The sequence below is a fragment of the Pavona decussata genome, unplaced genomic scaffold (genome assembly GCF_977016875.1).
Source record: "Pavona decussata unplaced genomic scaffold, jaPavDecu1.1 SCAFFOLD_95, whole genome shotgun sequence".
Lineage (NCBI taxonomy): Eukaryota > Metazoa > Cnidaria > Anthozoa > Scleractinia > Agariciidae > Pavona > Pavona decussata.
Window position 1 is genome coordinate 3323740 of NW_028145512.1, and position 15131 is coordinate 3338870.

The 15131-nt window shown below is 37.2% G+C and overlaps 1 protein-coding gene and 1 pseudogene across 2 annotated transcripts in view; one reads left to right on the plus strand and one right to left on the minus strand.

Moving 5' to 3' along the window:
* Positions 1–11753, plus strand: part of LOC146473152 (uncharacterized) — a 489085-nt pseudogene extending 477332 nt beyond the window's left edge.
* The window catches only part of LOC146473178 (fibroblast growth factor receptor 2-like), an 89354-nt gene extending 77134 nt beyond the window's left edge, over positions 1–12220 (minus strand). For both annotated transcript variants that reach the window (XR_014866474.1, XM_085118845.1), the window contains exons 1-2: positions 11820–12220; positions 8266–8430 (exon numbers count right to left, since the gene is read on the minus strand). Coding sequence is in view for 1 of the 2 variants with exons in the window: in XM_085118845.1 (XP_084974971.1) it covers positions 8266–8430; positions 11820–12189 (535 nt within the window). In the remaining variant the exon portion in view is untranslated. The remainder of the gene's footprint in view (positions 1–8265; positions 8431–11819) is intronic.
* Positions 12221–15131: the final 2911 nt, after the last annotated feature.

The window sequence follows — 15131 nt, forward strand, 5'->3', positions numbered from 1 at the left end:
TTGAGATGAGTCAATGATGGTGATAAAATGTTAACCGGAAATACACAACATTATTCTGCATTATTGCTGACGGTAGAGCTGATCGAATTTTAAGGTAACAGTTTAACCTTAATTTATTTTCTAGCGCGCGCACTAGTGTCAAAGGACAAGGGGCACGACTGGCATTTCTCAGATGTTCGTGTTCGGTCTAAAAGACGGTGTTATCTCTTACGGGCCGTCACTGTTCAAGTCTGACGTTGTCTTTGTTAAATCCTCCTAGCGTGCTCCAGAGTATCCACCACACAAACAGCCTTTGAAAAGGCCATTGAGAGTATCTTTTGAGCCTGTGTACCAGAGTCTAGTGATTATTCAATTTATAGTGATCTTTATATGGAATTGGTTGAAGATATAACTTAATTACGAGTTCCATTTGGATTAGGTTAAGCCACAGTGCATACATTGATCATGATGAACAACGATTCTAAAAAAAATAGGGGAAAATCAGAAAAGGAAATAAAATGTTCTTTCATGCTCTTAGTTTCACTCAAATGAAAACACTTTACCTGCCCTTTCTAGCAACAACACTATTTCGTCTTGAATTTCTTCATAGGCCGGATCTTTTGTGCCTGTATAGGTGCAAGCGAACGCCCTTTTTGCATTGATTAAGCGTAACACATTGCAAATATTGCGCATTTTTTGAGCTTGATCGATCCGCACGGAGAGGTTCCATGGCGAAAGAAAAACTTTACTCTCCTAAATATATTAGCTTTTTGTTTGAGGATAGTATTGAAATACCGCATCGAGACCTCGAAAGCTCTTGATTGGTTTACTTTTCATTTGAGTTAATTTCGGCTTTATTTTGAGGAAAATAAAGGTTGTTGTTGTTGTTGTTGTTGTTGATGAGAATTCGGTAAAATCCCCCCCGGGGGATACATGAATTTCGTTTCAATCCAGCAATCAAATATACCTTGCAGACCTTGACTTGTCTTAATTTCTTCTTGTAATTTCAAAAATTGTTTTCGCACTGTCATCACAAGCGCAAATGTTGACATAGCTTGTTCCTGTGCTTTTCGCGCAGCTTCAGTTTTTTATTGCAGTGGACTTTATTCGTAATATTTAAGGCAAATTCTGTTTTAGGTCACCCAAAAAGGGAGCATTTACACTTTCTAGCTTAAAAATAACGGTAGTTTGGAAGTGTAGCAAGATATGAGAGACAGGGTATTAATTTCATTGATTTCAAGTTGTTTCCCTGGGAACGGCTCTTTCATCTCACTTGAACGGCTCAATATAAACTCGAAAATTTCACCTGAAACGAATCATTTGATGACTTAATGCTAATGTGGGGAGCTCTCAAGTTTAAAGCTTGTTATTTACGTGTATTAAAGCATGAAATGAAACCAGAGACCTTGGCTTTTATCTAAAAGCTTCCGTGAACTGTATTGACACGTGCAAAGTTACAGGAGGAACATGAAGTGCTGAAATGGCGAATTGTGTCAAAGTGCATTCCACACATCTCGACCTAGCGCGCTCGCTTTCCACGGGCCAAACTAAATATTTTAACATGATAAATAAGAAAAATTACCCGTTCAAAACAGGTATTTCATTACCAGTATATTCGTATACCCCCGATGATATGGTCATCTGAAATATGGCTAAAATCACTCTATCTAAGAAATAGCAAACATTGTATTCTTTACATTGCTAACTTCGAATGAAAGAATGTTCAGGTCGAGATAAAATATAGTTTGGAAGCAAGCAAAAGGGATGTAAAAACGATTGTGAAAGTGTCAACTCGAGAAAACGTTGCGTTGTCTTGAACGAGAGTTTTAAAAATGTACTAATTTGCATAATTTCAATCGAGCCATCGGGCACGTTGAGGCCGATTTCAAACTTTCCTTATTTTTGCCGAAAAAAAAATTCGCTGGAACTTTTGAATATTATTTTTGAAAATAGTTCACCAAAAGGGTCTTTTGGGGCAGATAAAAAAAAAATTCGAATTTTCGCTTCTGTCGCCGGATTCTCGAAAGTTACTGACAACGGCTCTTAATGATACTCAGACTCAGTAATTCATTCTTATAAATAACAAGAGGCTTTGGGAGCGTATACTTGGGCATCGTTGTATTAGGAGTGTCTGAGCATGCATGTTAGTTCAGTCTTTGATGACAGGTGAACGATAAAAGATTCGCTGAGAGTCTAAGGCATCGCTTTGCATTTGCGATAAACCTAAAAAATGATGTAGTTCAACCTAAAATGTCACGCAAACAAAATAAAACATTACTCTCTGTAATACTAAACATGTCGGATTTTGTAACCATGAGGTGCATCTTAGATAATATGGTGGATTCAGTTGGCGACAAAGGAGTATTTGTGATTCCAGTTGTAATGATGAATTTTGGCGACAGAGGGGTATTTGTGCGAATACCTTTCCACTCTGATACCCTTACTTTCTGGGCTTTCTAAGTCTTTCTGTGACAGATGTTCCACCTTTTGCACAATCGCAAAATGTCACGCTTAACGTGTAATATGACACGCGTGCGAAAAGACATGCGTTCGACATGGGATGCGTGTGATAAGACAAACCTCACAGAACATCCGATTTAGAAAGTTAACTCAACAAATCTATTTCATGATCACTGGAATGGGACAGAACTTAAATGACAAAATCAAAGCGCTCTGTGAGTGGCCAAAGAATGAAGTATTTCAAATTATCTCTACAGTTATTTGTTTATTAAACACGCAAAAAAGAAAATAAACTTCACTCGCACTGTTCCTTTCCATATGGAAGGCAACGCAATGGTCCTGGGTCGAAGTGTACGTTCATTCTTTAAGTGGTTTTGCGTGGCTGCCCAGGTGATTGCCAATGGACAAAACATCATGACACAAAAGGGAGAATTTCCAGGTTTTAGAAGGGCTTTAAATGAAAGAAACTGGGTTTATAAAGTGGAAAGACACTGCAGCTCGCGTGGCGATTGAATGACAAGCAGAAACCGTCCAGTTTTCCTTCCAAGAACCATGCACCAAAAATTTTTCTTCCTCATTGCTCCGTCGCCGGATGAAACTTGATACATGTAAACGATTTTGGTTGCCTAGCAATCTTCACGGTGTTTTCAGAGTGGCAGTTCCTTTCTCCATCCAAACGACGGCTTCGCTCAACGATTTGTAACATCAGAAGGGGCTTTCAGTTTTGCTAAAGCCCGGGTGCTTAAGTTGCTACATGTATTTTGGCTTTATCCAAGGTAAAAATAAAAATGCGTTTAGCATTGCGGTACTCAGTTGTTGTTGGTATGAATGTGCAAATTTTCGGTGTTTACGTTTGTTCCAATGAATCGATCTTATCACTAACACTCGACCCTGAGTGAAAGATTCTTTTTCAGATTCTACTGTTATAATTTCATTCACAACATAAACTCGGATTTTTAGGGTAATTTCCTTTGAAAGTTTTCATTTTTGCGCTTTATGTTTGCTGAAACGAACACACAAGTCATCTGACATTTTCTCGTAGCCCTCGCCTAATAAAGATGAACTGAATAATTTTGGTTTCACCCTCGATTGAGGAGAGCTCCCTGGTACTGTAGAAAATATCATAGTGAAGAATATTTAATTGTTTCTAAAGTAAGCGTACGTTTATACCGCTGGATGAAACACAGCTCACGTGCCGATCAAGTTTGCGATTGTTTGTCAAGACGAGAGAACAGTACATTGAATAAAATTCAAAATCTTGGACACGGCTACCGTGTCATGTTGGTCACTTGCGTGCCATTTTACTCGCTGGCGTGCCATTTCACCCAGTGCTCAGCTTGACACACTTCACTGTTCGATCCAACACGCACCTTTGTTTTTATCAAAGGATATGAACAAAAGAACAAATTTAATTAGCCTTGCATTCTGATACACTGCTCAGATGCTGGCGTCATTTCACTCACTGCCGATTGTTTAGCGTGTCAATTTGGCGTGCCCGTGCGTGCACCTTTTTCCCTGTTTTCCCATGAAGGGTCACATTTTGGCTTTATCCAAGTGAACGTAAACAAAGAAATTAAGACGTTAAGCGTTGCTTGTCGCTGTGCATTAGCAAACTTTCAGTGTTAACATTTGTTCTGGTGAATAGATCTTATCGCTCCAGTGGACCCCGAATGAAATTTATTTTCGAAGCTTTAGTTTTACTTTTCCTACTTTACCCTTAGCCTTTCACCCACGGAATGGTCTTGAATCTTTAAAGTTAATTGGACGTTTTCTTTTTTTATATTGCGGCCAGAGAAATGAAATGTTTTGTTCGGCTCTATGTAAATTCAGTGTTCAAGGCCTGATCTTATCGATTACGTCTGACACCAAAGGTCAATTTATCGCGAAGAGCCAAAAGAGCGTCTGCGAGGGAGGTTAATCGAAGTCGAACTTTTGGAAAATATCCGTCCTGAAAGGAAAGTTGCCCCTTATTTTCGTTCAATGGAAGGAGTTAGCAGACAACACACATACTAGTCGTTTTCTTTTAAGAAATCAATACATTATTCGTTGTGTTGATTTTACGTCCTTGTTTTTTGTCCCTTAATGGCGGCTTATGGTGAATACATGCACTATATGGCCAACATGCAGCACGCGCACAGTAGAGCCCTCTTTGCCATTTGACGCATACGAAGAAATCCTATTTTATAACTTGGGCTCCGCCCAAGTAAAAAGTGATTTCCAATAGCTAAAAGTTTGCTCACAGTCTTCATCAAATGATTACCCTGTCACGTTCTTGCACAACACTTCTTTTATAAAGGAAACAAGGAAACCACCGGGCCAAGAGCGGCAGCCATCATGAATTTCAATCACGCTGGAAAGACTGGACACGAACAAAGCCAAATGTGGTCAGCAGCTATACACTGCAGGCTCGCAGAAAGACCGTTTCTTTTGGATTTTAAGCAGGACTTTAGAAAACAAGGCACATTTCCACGGTTTTTTTCTTCTTTTAAGCTAAAAAATGATGGCTTCAAGCAACAAAACGTAGAAAACTACTTTTAGACACAGGTAGGCTTTAATGTCAATGATTTTGATGAAAAACTGGCTTGAAAATGTATGATGCACAATTCAACCTAACGAATGCACGTGCTTCTATGAATTTAGCTACAAAATATTCATGATCTCGGTTGTTGAGGTAGTCATTTCCTATTTATTTTTAAAATAAAGCATTTACAAACGTTTTTATGGGGTAAGTTTGTAATTTTAGCACAAGTTGAAATGAACAATCAAATGATTGTAGTTGTACTGAGAAATTCTAATCAAGCTTTATTTGTGTGGTGACTTATCCGGTCGAGTATAACATTACTTTAATTTGCCTGTGATTTGATTGAAGTTGAAGGTCAGTTTGTGGAGTATTATAATGCCCACATGTACAATAAAATAGCAGCATGGGTTAAAAACGAATGTGAACACTGTGATCACATAGAAGAACTGACTAAAGTGCATGATTTTCTCTCTTTTTGCTGTAGATCTTCAACTCAATGTTGTTGTCAAGGCCGAGACTCAAGACTGCAGCTTCAGAGTGTGTGAAGTCACCAAATCCTGCTCAATAAGCTAAGTCACTTGTAAGCAGGGGAGCCTATTTTTAACTGATTTAATATGGTTATGAATTGTGACTTCTACTACTATACATAGTACTCAGGAACAATGAAAAAATAAAATTTTGTAACTTTGAGTCTTGAATTCGTTACTTGATGTCTGATAGTTTAAATAGAAAATTAGAGGGTCAAATTGTTTTGATCATGTAAATTACAAGCAAATTGGTACTTTTTTGTCTTTTGGCACTGTGTTTGCACAATAATTATTACACCTGCCAAATTTTTATAGTAGCACAATATTTGCTGATGTGATTGCACTGTTTTGTTACATATTATTTATTATCTAGAATATAGTTATTCCACATTTTGTGGGTCCTCACGAGGGAAAAACTACAATTTTTCTGAGCCGCCATAAATGTGTTAAAGTTGTGAAGACAAGGCAGTAACTTTTAAGTTTTGTTAAAGGCTGATAATTTAGATAGGGATTTTGACTTGCACTAATGTTGTGAAAAACATCGGTTGAAATTTGTTGCACTGCGTAGCCTTGTCATTAGAACTTTTGTACATAATCAGAGTTTGCTACAAGTTATTGTTTTTCTGTTATTATATTTTCTTGTACTAACCTTTTCACTGGAAATTGTCAAACCAAATTTTAGAATAAAAATTATTACAGTTTCCTGTACATTAACATTAGGATTGTGATCACCCAGGTTTCATGTTGTAGTCAAAATTTTGTCCATCATGGTTGGGGTAAAATATCCATCTGCTGAATATTATTCTTTCATGATACATATTAAAAGTTATGTTTCTATTTCTGATTTTGTTGACACAAGTTACTTTGTATTGATTTAGCATTGTAGACCTACATTTATATACAAACAAATTCCTGAAGCTTTACTAAAATAAGTTAGGGATTGTTCAATAAAATTATCCCTTTTATGACAAGCTGATGTTCTTTTTCATCTACATACTACATGCACATTCTTAACAGCAAGCTTATTCTGAGACTGACCGGAAATTTCACTCACAAATGTTCTTGTGATTTTGGAAAGTTCAAAGTAGTACAAGGTCTTGCAAAAGGTTCATTCAAGATCCTTGAAGATCTTTTGCAAGATTATTGAAGATCTTCCAAGATCTTGGCAAGATCTGCAAAGGATCCTTTAGAATCCTTGAAGATCTTTGGCAAGGTTATTGAAGATCCTCAAAGATCTTGAAAAGGTCTGCAAAGGATCCTTAAAATTCCTTTTAAGATATTTGGCAACATAATTGAAGATCCTCAAAGATCATGGCAAGTTCTGCAAAGGATCTTTGCAGATCCTCAGAGATCCTGGCAATATCTGCAAAGGATCCTTAAAGATCTTGACAAGATCTTGGCAAGATCTGCAAGGATCCTTTTAAGGATCTTTGAGGATCCTTAAAGATCTTGGCCAAGATCGTCAAGGATCTTCAAAGATCTGGGCAAGAAAGTTGAGGATCCTTAAGGATCTTGGCAAGGATTTTTGAGGATCCTTAAAAATCTTGGCAAGATTGTTTAAGGATCCTTAAAGATCTTCATAAGGATCCTTCTAAGATCTTCATGAAGATCTTTGAGGATCTTTAAAGATCCTCAAAAGATTTTCACCAGGGAGTAGAAAAAGCTCTGCACAGAACAATTTACAACTTTTTTTTGGACACAGCAACAAATGCTGGAACTGAACATGTGAAAAAATATGTGGCCATCTAATTATCTCCCTGAGATATCCAATTGATGCCTTAATTAGCTTTTCACTTTTGTTGTTTTGGGGAATTGTGGGAAAATATTACAACCAGCATAATTTTTGCTTGCACTTCATAAAAGCATAATTGTTATCACTGAAACTTTAAGGAAAGACACAACATTTTTGATTTTAAAAAACATGTTCCAACAGTTCTACTGTCATCTTCAGTTGAAATTAACACAAAGTGCAAAGTTGAATTTATAATGCTACAAAGAATGATAATTAGCCACAACAACAAAAGGAAACATGACAATGCATGTTACAAGGAAAGTTTTCTATTGACATGATACAGTTGATGATTTAATGTAGGTTGCTGTACCATTGAATATGTATAGATTCTTTGATCTTTAGTTGGAAGCTGGTGGAAGCATGATAGTAAGACACTGAAACATTCATATGAGAACATAAAGTGCTACATTGTTGGGAATTTTATAAATCAGTGTCTGAAAATGTGAGAGATCCCATCACTAACCATGTGCTCACCCACATGTGTGGAAAAATGCCGAGTGGTCTCAACAACAGTTGGTTTTACAGCCCACACACAAAAACGTACTACCAGATATGCACAGGGCCGAATAGGGATAGGGTCTTTCACGCTAAACATACAAATGTATTATGTATTTTAAAAGATGAAAAAACTAACTTAATATCTATGTTGTTACAATAATGTTTAACTACAGTCAACTCCGGATAACTCGAACCCTCGCTAACTCAAACCTCGCGCTAACTCGAACCAATTTTCCTTTCCTTTCAGGTCATTTTCTATATAATTTTACCCTCGATAACTTGAACTCCTGATAACTCAAACCTTTTTCAATTTCCCTTAAAGGTTCGAGTTATCGGGAGTCGACTGTAGGTGGGGAATCTTGAAACTCATGAAAATTTTTAGAGTACATTTTAGTTAGGTTAACTGTTCTTGTTGACTAGTTAAGTCATCAAGACTGCTATTAAAATAGTATATATTAAAAATTAAACAAACATGGTGTGGTTCTAACCTTTTAACATTTTGACAGCAACAGTGCAAGGTGTAGGTATATTGGGCAGTTCAAAAGCCTCTGCTTTTGCAACATAACCAAATGCACCTTCCCCAGCAAGGTCCTTTATATCTATAGATTCTCTTGGGACCTCCCATTTCTCATCCAGTGGATACTCAAATAGATCTGAAAAATACATCAATAAAATACCTTTTTTAAAACATATATTGAATAATACCCAAAACAGTGAAAGCAGGATTCATTTTCGTCCAAATTTTGTCTTAAGTATCTATACCTGCCAACTTTTTCTGAGTCAAACGCGTGAGATTTTTTTGCGTCATGACTGGGATTTCCAAAAACGTCCGAGCCACTTCTGAAGATTTCCAACGATTTTCCGAAGACTTCAGAACGTTGCCAAAAATGTGTGATGATATTCCGATGACCTTTGAACACTTAAAATTTGAACGGATTGTAGACATTTGAAAGCTTATAAGAAGCAAAGAAATAATGCATAACAAATCTGAGATAAAATGAAGTTTATTTAGAACAACTCGTCCGGATTTGTGAGTCAGGCGTGAGAAATTGTCTTCGATGAATGAGATCGATGTCTTTAGTCCGTAAGCATGTGACTCACGCATAATGAGTGAGAGTTGGCAGGTGTAACATACCTGCCAACTCTCACTCATTATGCATGAGTCTCATGCCTGCGGACTAAAGACAGCGATCTCACGCATCAAGGACAATTTCTCACGCCTAGCTCACAAATCCAGACGAGTTGTTCTAAAGGACTTCATTTCACTTCATATATGTTAAGTATTATTTCTTTGCTCTTTATTTGTACTTAGTTATGTTATTTTAAATTGACTCTGAAAAGCCCCGTGGGGACGACCCAATAAAGTATGTATGTATGTATGTATGTAACAATCGCCAAATTAAAGCTTTCAAATGTCTACAATCGGTTTGAATTGTAAGTGTTCAAAGGTTGTCGAAATATCTTTGGACATTCTCGGCAACGTTCAGGAGTCTTTGCAAAATCGTCGGAAATCTTCGGAAGTGGCTCGGATGTTTTTGGAAATCCCGCTCATGACGAGGAAAAAATCTCATGTGTTTCACTCAGAAAAAGTTGGCAGGTATAGTATAAGTATCATGAAAAACTCAATATTCTCATAAGTGTGTAGACACATGTAGACATATGAAGGGCTACTGTATAAAGAGAGTTGAGACAGCAAATCTCACAGTCTTCACATTGCTGGTAGAGACACTCAGAAGAGAAAACCTTACCTCCCACAGAATTAATTATAACCAGATTTTTGTAATTTGAATTCATTCGCTTCAGACATGGGCAGCCTTGATTATCACAGAGGGCTATTTCAAATTATGCAAACCAACACAGTATCCATAAAGTAACACAGTTCAACATTTCAAATGAAAGAACGTTTTTAAGGGAGCAGAATCTTGTTAGCTCCTGAAAAACACTGGATTCCCAAATTATGTACTTTTCCCTCTACACTATAGATATTATTAACATTAATTTTGTTGGGCATTGCAGTGTATTTTGCGAGCTTTATATTTTAGCTGTTGGTGGAAATAATGCATGTAGTAGCTCTGTGACCGGTCCCGAAGTGAATGTAAGTTTTTCTTCATCGTTCAAAGGCCCCTCAGTTCAGGCAGTTATGCCAAAATGTCATGATTGCAAAATTAATTTTAACACATTTATGCCAACCCTAAGGAAGACCAGTAAAACTGGTTGAGACGTAAGTTTTAAGAATCATTTTAACCATTAAAAAATCCCGAAGAATAGACAACTTTTACAGTCTCTGTATTTTTCCTTTTGAAAACTTAGGGGCAAAGGCTAGTTTGACATCTTATGTCCAATGAAATGTTTTATACAATAAAATAAACACCAACGCGATGCCAGCAGTGTTCAAGATATCACTCACTGTATTTTCTTTGATTCATTTTCTGAATGCCTTCTCAAATTATTATATTAGTAATAGAGTTGATGTTCTTGGGTATAAGTATGTTTTTGGCCCTTCTCAGAACTCATTTTAGCTCAAGTTGAACAAGCCTAAGTCAGGCCAAAACATAACATATTTACCCCTGGAAACATCAACTCTATTTTTATGGTTTTATTTAAGAAGTGTCTGAGGTGAGTTCATGTCCTTAAAGTAAATTGTGAGTCATCTGAGTCTTACACTGTAGATTCACATTCCTGCAGAGGAATTCAGTTTCTTTGACTTTGTATCACTCCCCATTATCTAAAATATACCAGGGACTGTGTCAAATCTATTTTTGCTAGCTACCCCACAGTAACATTTCAACAAGAAAATTAACGATAGTAAAACAGCATGATGTTTCGACGACTTCATATCGTCACTGTCAAATGAGTAAAATGGAAATAACGGAAAGGCATATTTATAGGTATTGAAAGTGAGAAAATAAATTAGCATGAAAGCGTCCAGGTAAAGAGTTTCGCGCGAATGGAATCCACTTGCATGTTCAGTTTCGGTCTTTTGTTCTTGATCCACAGCATTTCGTAGACCAAACATTCAAATTTGTCACGGCATTTCTTTATGACTTCAAAGTTCTTAATTGAGTTGTTAGGTGTTAAACCATGTGCGTCCTTGAGATGTTTTCCCATCACAGAATGTTTATGCTCCTCAACACGTTGATGGAGGTGGCGGCAAGTGTACCCAATATAATTTGTATCACACAAATCACATGTGATTTCGTATACTACACTTTGCTGATTGATCAGGGGAGGCTTTTCTTCTGTGGCTCTCAGATGATCAGTGATCTTTTTGCTCGTGAACACTGGCTGTAGTTCTTGATTAATTTTGGATAATTTTTGAAATTGAAATATCCCGAAAAACTCGTCAACTCAGCTATCGATCACCTCCAGCATCCTATAGACCCAGTTCAAACACCTTCTGACCGCCCTGTTCGGATTACGTTGCCATTTAAAGATCAGAAATCGGTGGACGTGGTTTGCAGGCAACTTGGCAACCTCGGAACCAAAATTAATCAAGAACTACAGCCGGTGTTCACGAGCAAAAAGATCGCTGATCATCTGAGAGTCACAGAAGAAAAGCCTCCCCTGATCAATCAGCAAAGTGTAGTATACGAAATCACATGTGATTTGTGTGATACAAATTATATTGGGTACACTTGCCGCCACCTCCATCAACGTGTTGAGGAGCATAAACATTCTGTGATCGGAAAACATCTCAGAGACGCACATGGTTTAACACCTAACAACTTAATTAAGAACTTTAAAGTCATAAAGAAATGCCGTGACAAATTTGAATGTTTGGTCTACGAAATGCTGTGGATCAAGAACAAAAGACCGAAACTGAACACGCAAGTGGATTCTATTCGCGCGAAACTCTTTACCTGAATGCTTTCATGCTAATTTATTTTCTCACTTTCAATACCTATAAATATGCCTTTCCGTTATTTCCATTTTACTCATTTGACAATGACGATATGAAGTCGTCGAAACGTCCTGCTGTTTTACTATCGTTAATTTTCTTGTTGAAATACCCCACAGCAACCAGCTAATATTTAAAGCATACCCTCTGCATAGGTTATGACAGTTCCAGCTGATGCTGCTGAGGACAGCTGTGATCTGTAAGTTCTACCATTGCTATTTTGAACTTGAACTACAAGTGTGTCTGTTTCCATTGCAGCTAATTGTCCATTCCGCTGTTTGATTTGAAGAGAAGCTGCACTGCCTTGTTCTCCATTTATCAAATTTGTTTCCTGTAAAATCACTGGCAAACCCTGATGTTTCATTTCTCTCTTTCTCCAGACAAAGAAAAACATAATTGCTATCACAGCAAGTCCTATGATGGCTCCTATGCATCCCAGAATAACTTTGGTACGTTGACTTAGCTTTAAGCTGTTACTCATGGAATGCGTTGACATACTTAAAAAAGTAACCATTGTTGAAAAAACTGTAAGAAAAACGTTTTATTAGTCTTATGAGGTATTGCTGGCCAAAACCTGTATCATGGCATCATGACAAAACCGTAGCTTGGAATGATGTTAATTATGAATGGTGGGATACAATCACCCCAAATCCTGCAATGGTACAGAAATAATGGTGGAATAAACTCTTAAAATGTGAAATGAAAGAGAAATTCAAAATAATACAATTATTTGAATTATCATTAATAGTTATTTGAAATATTGATTATAATAAAAATTAATAATAATTTTACATTAATAATATAATAATAATAATAATAACTAAACAATAACATTGTTCTAATTGTCTTCAGAAAACACTGACCAATCAGAATCTATTATCCGCACACACATTTATAGATCTTGCAGGGCCTGTAGAAAGGAATTCTCCTGTCCAACTCATGAAAGATCAAATTCGTCAGTCAGAATAGCCACCATATGCATCAATTTTCAAGCCACTAACATGCCATTTTCAGAAATAAAACAAACCTTTTTGAAGCCGTAAACCAAAATAATAACTTGTAGGAAGTGCTCAACAGTTGAAACAGTGGGGAGTTCATGGCGAAGAAATAACACTTTGAGGGACAGATCTCTGGGACAGATTGTGGTTCTCAAAGCAAACCCAAAGGTCATAAGTTTAAATGATTAGAGTACCAGCAACGATGGGTAAAGATTTCTTTATTTGCCAAATACCAGCTTATACATTGGCAGCCCATGCAAACTCACTATGTTATAACACGAACGTGAAATCAATGTATAGACTTTGCACGTTTTTATTTTGGTGAGAAAAGAGCCATGTTGAAAGGCGCAAATAGAACAAGGTTGGGTGAAAAGGAAGGAGGGTCAAGGACAAGATGCAATGGAGAAACTTTGAGCTTGTTGACATGTTGCTTTTGACCATGCGAAACTGTTTGGCTATGAATTCGAGCAATGATTCAATAATAGTAAACATGAGTCAGTTAGGTCTGTGCATGTATCTGTGTGGCTTGGTCATTATATTGTCATAAATCACTTTTTGGTATGACTTCAACTAGCGCAATATAAGGTCAGCAAAACAATATCACACTATCATTCTTAAACTATTCAATTAGCTCAATCACAAAGGGAGGATAGGTTTAAAAATTCTGCAAGGCATACCCCAATGAGAATAAGCTAGCCCACTTATTAAGCCTTTATGGCTTTCTTGTATTAAGCTTAAGCTTATATTTCCTTGCATTTTCTTCCATGTTTTCACCGATCAGAGCACGAGGTTTAAACACTTTCTCATCTAATAATTAAATTGACCCATCCAAGGACCAAGTGAAGCCTGTTTCTATCCACAAGCCCACCAATGATTATTTTATGTATAAACAGATTGTGACAGTGGGTAGCCATTCAAAGTTAATGCTTGCATCAACCAAAACATCCAACGTGAATGCCTCCAGGCGACTTATCAAACTGGCTTTTTGACTTTAGAAAAAGCCTATAAAGATTCAGTTCGTAACAAATTGTAGTGCGTTTTAGTTTATCAAAAATCCTGAACATTGATTCACTAAAATACAGATTGAACTACTTTACTTTGAAGCAAGACAAATCTTGGAAGTCTTTGGAAAAATGAAATGGTCCGTCTTTAAGTGAACGGATTGTCAGTAGTTTTGTCGCAAATATTAATTTTTTCTTGAGGTCTACATATTTCAAGATAGAAGTGGTTCTTTGGCTGAGAAGAAATCAGGTTTGTAAAATGACCATGTTTCCTTGTTAAAGGAAATGGACTTCTAAAATTCAAAACAACCTGTTGCAACAAAGTTTAGGCGGCAATGTTTCAGCGGTATACCTGCTTTAAGGAGCTTCATGCCAGTCCCCTTGTGGCACTATTTAAATATTTCAATCGCACCAAAATTTGGTTATGTTAAGCAGATCGTCTTCATGTCAATTTCACTTGTTGTTAGTTTTCATGTATCCAAACTGTCAGGTACGTTTACTTTGTGCTTTTGCTGTTTGTGTTTTGTATTGTTGTTTTATTGCCTTTCGGTTACATTATTCTTGTTATCAATCATTAGCTACCACTGATCACGATTCCATGTCAATTACAGTTTGAAGTAACTGCCACGTAGGTTTGAATAAATTTAGCGGTGGGTTCGCTACAGCTTCTGACAAGGATTACACTACTTGGTCGTCTTTTCACCTGTATTTTGGTCGAATTATGTCAATAGGTGTCCCTCAGACCAGCAAGCGATCAATGAATTCAAACATGTTGAAAGGACTAGACAACCAAGTTCATACCTCAACGTTGAAGGTGTCACTAACGAAAAAATGCTTTCCCTCATGAGGAGTTGAGGGGGTCACTTGGGATATTTGAACAGGTTGTGACAAGAGGTAGAATTGCTATTGCAAGATCACGAAAATTATCGCGACGTTCATGTGAAAAGGAAAGCCGCATCCAGAAGATGTTTACAGACATACAAAGAATATTGCTTTTATGTGAACTTTGTTCCCTATAATGATGCAGTGCTTCACCAGCAAATGGAGGTTGTCAAGAGAGAATGTTTTGGAACGACTTTAAGAAGCCTATGGTAGCCTCAAGGACTGCAATGTCCGCAGAAGACCATAGAGCCTTGGCCCAAATGGAAGGTTCCGTGAAAATCATGAATTTATTAATTGTCTCTGTCAATTGGGGTTACTGTTGAGACACAAGTCTGTATGCTTTCCAAACAATTAAGGAGACTGAGCCACCTAAAGAAATGCCTTCACCGTGATCCACACCTGTTTGAAGAGTATAACGAAACAATTGATGGTCATGTCTCACGTGGTTACGTAAGACTAGTACCCCATGAAGAGCTACAACTCAATGAAGATACACCGGTCTGGTGCCAGCCCATCATCCAGTTTTTCATCCACAAAAGCCAGGAAAGGTTAGAGTTGTTGACTGCGCAGTACAA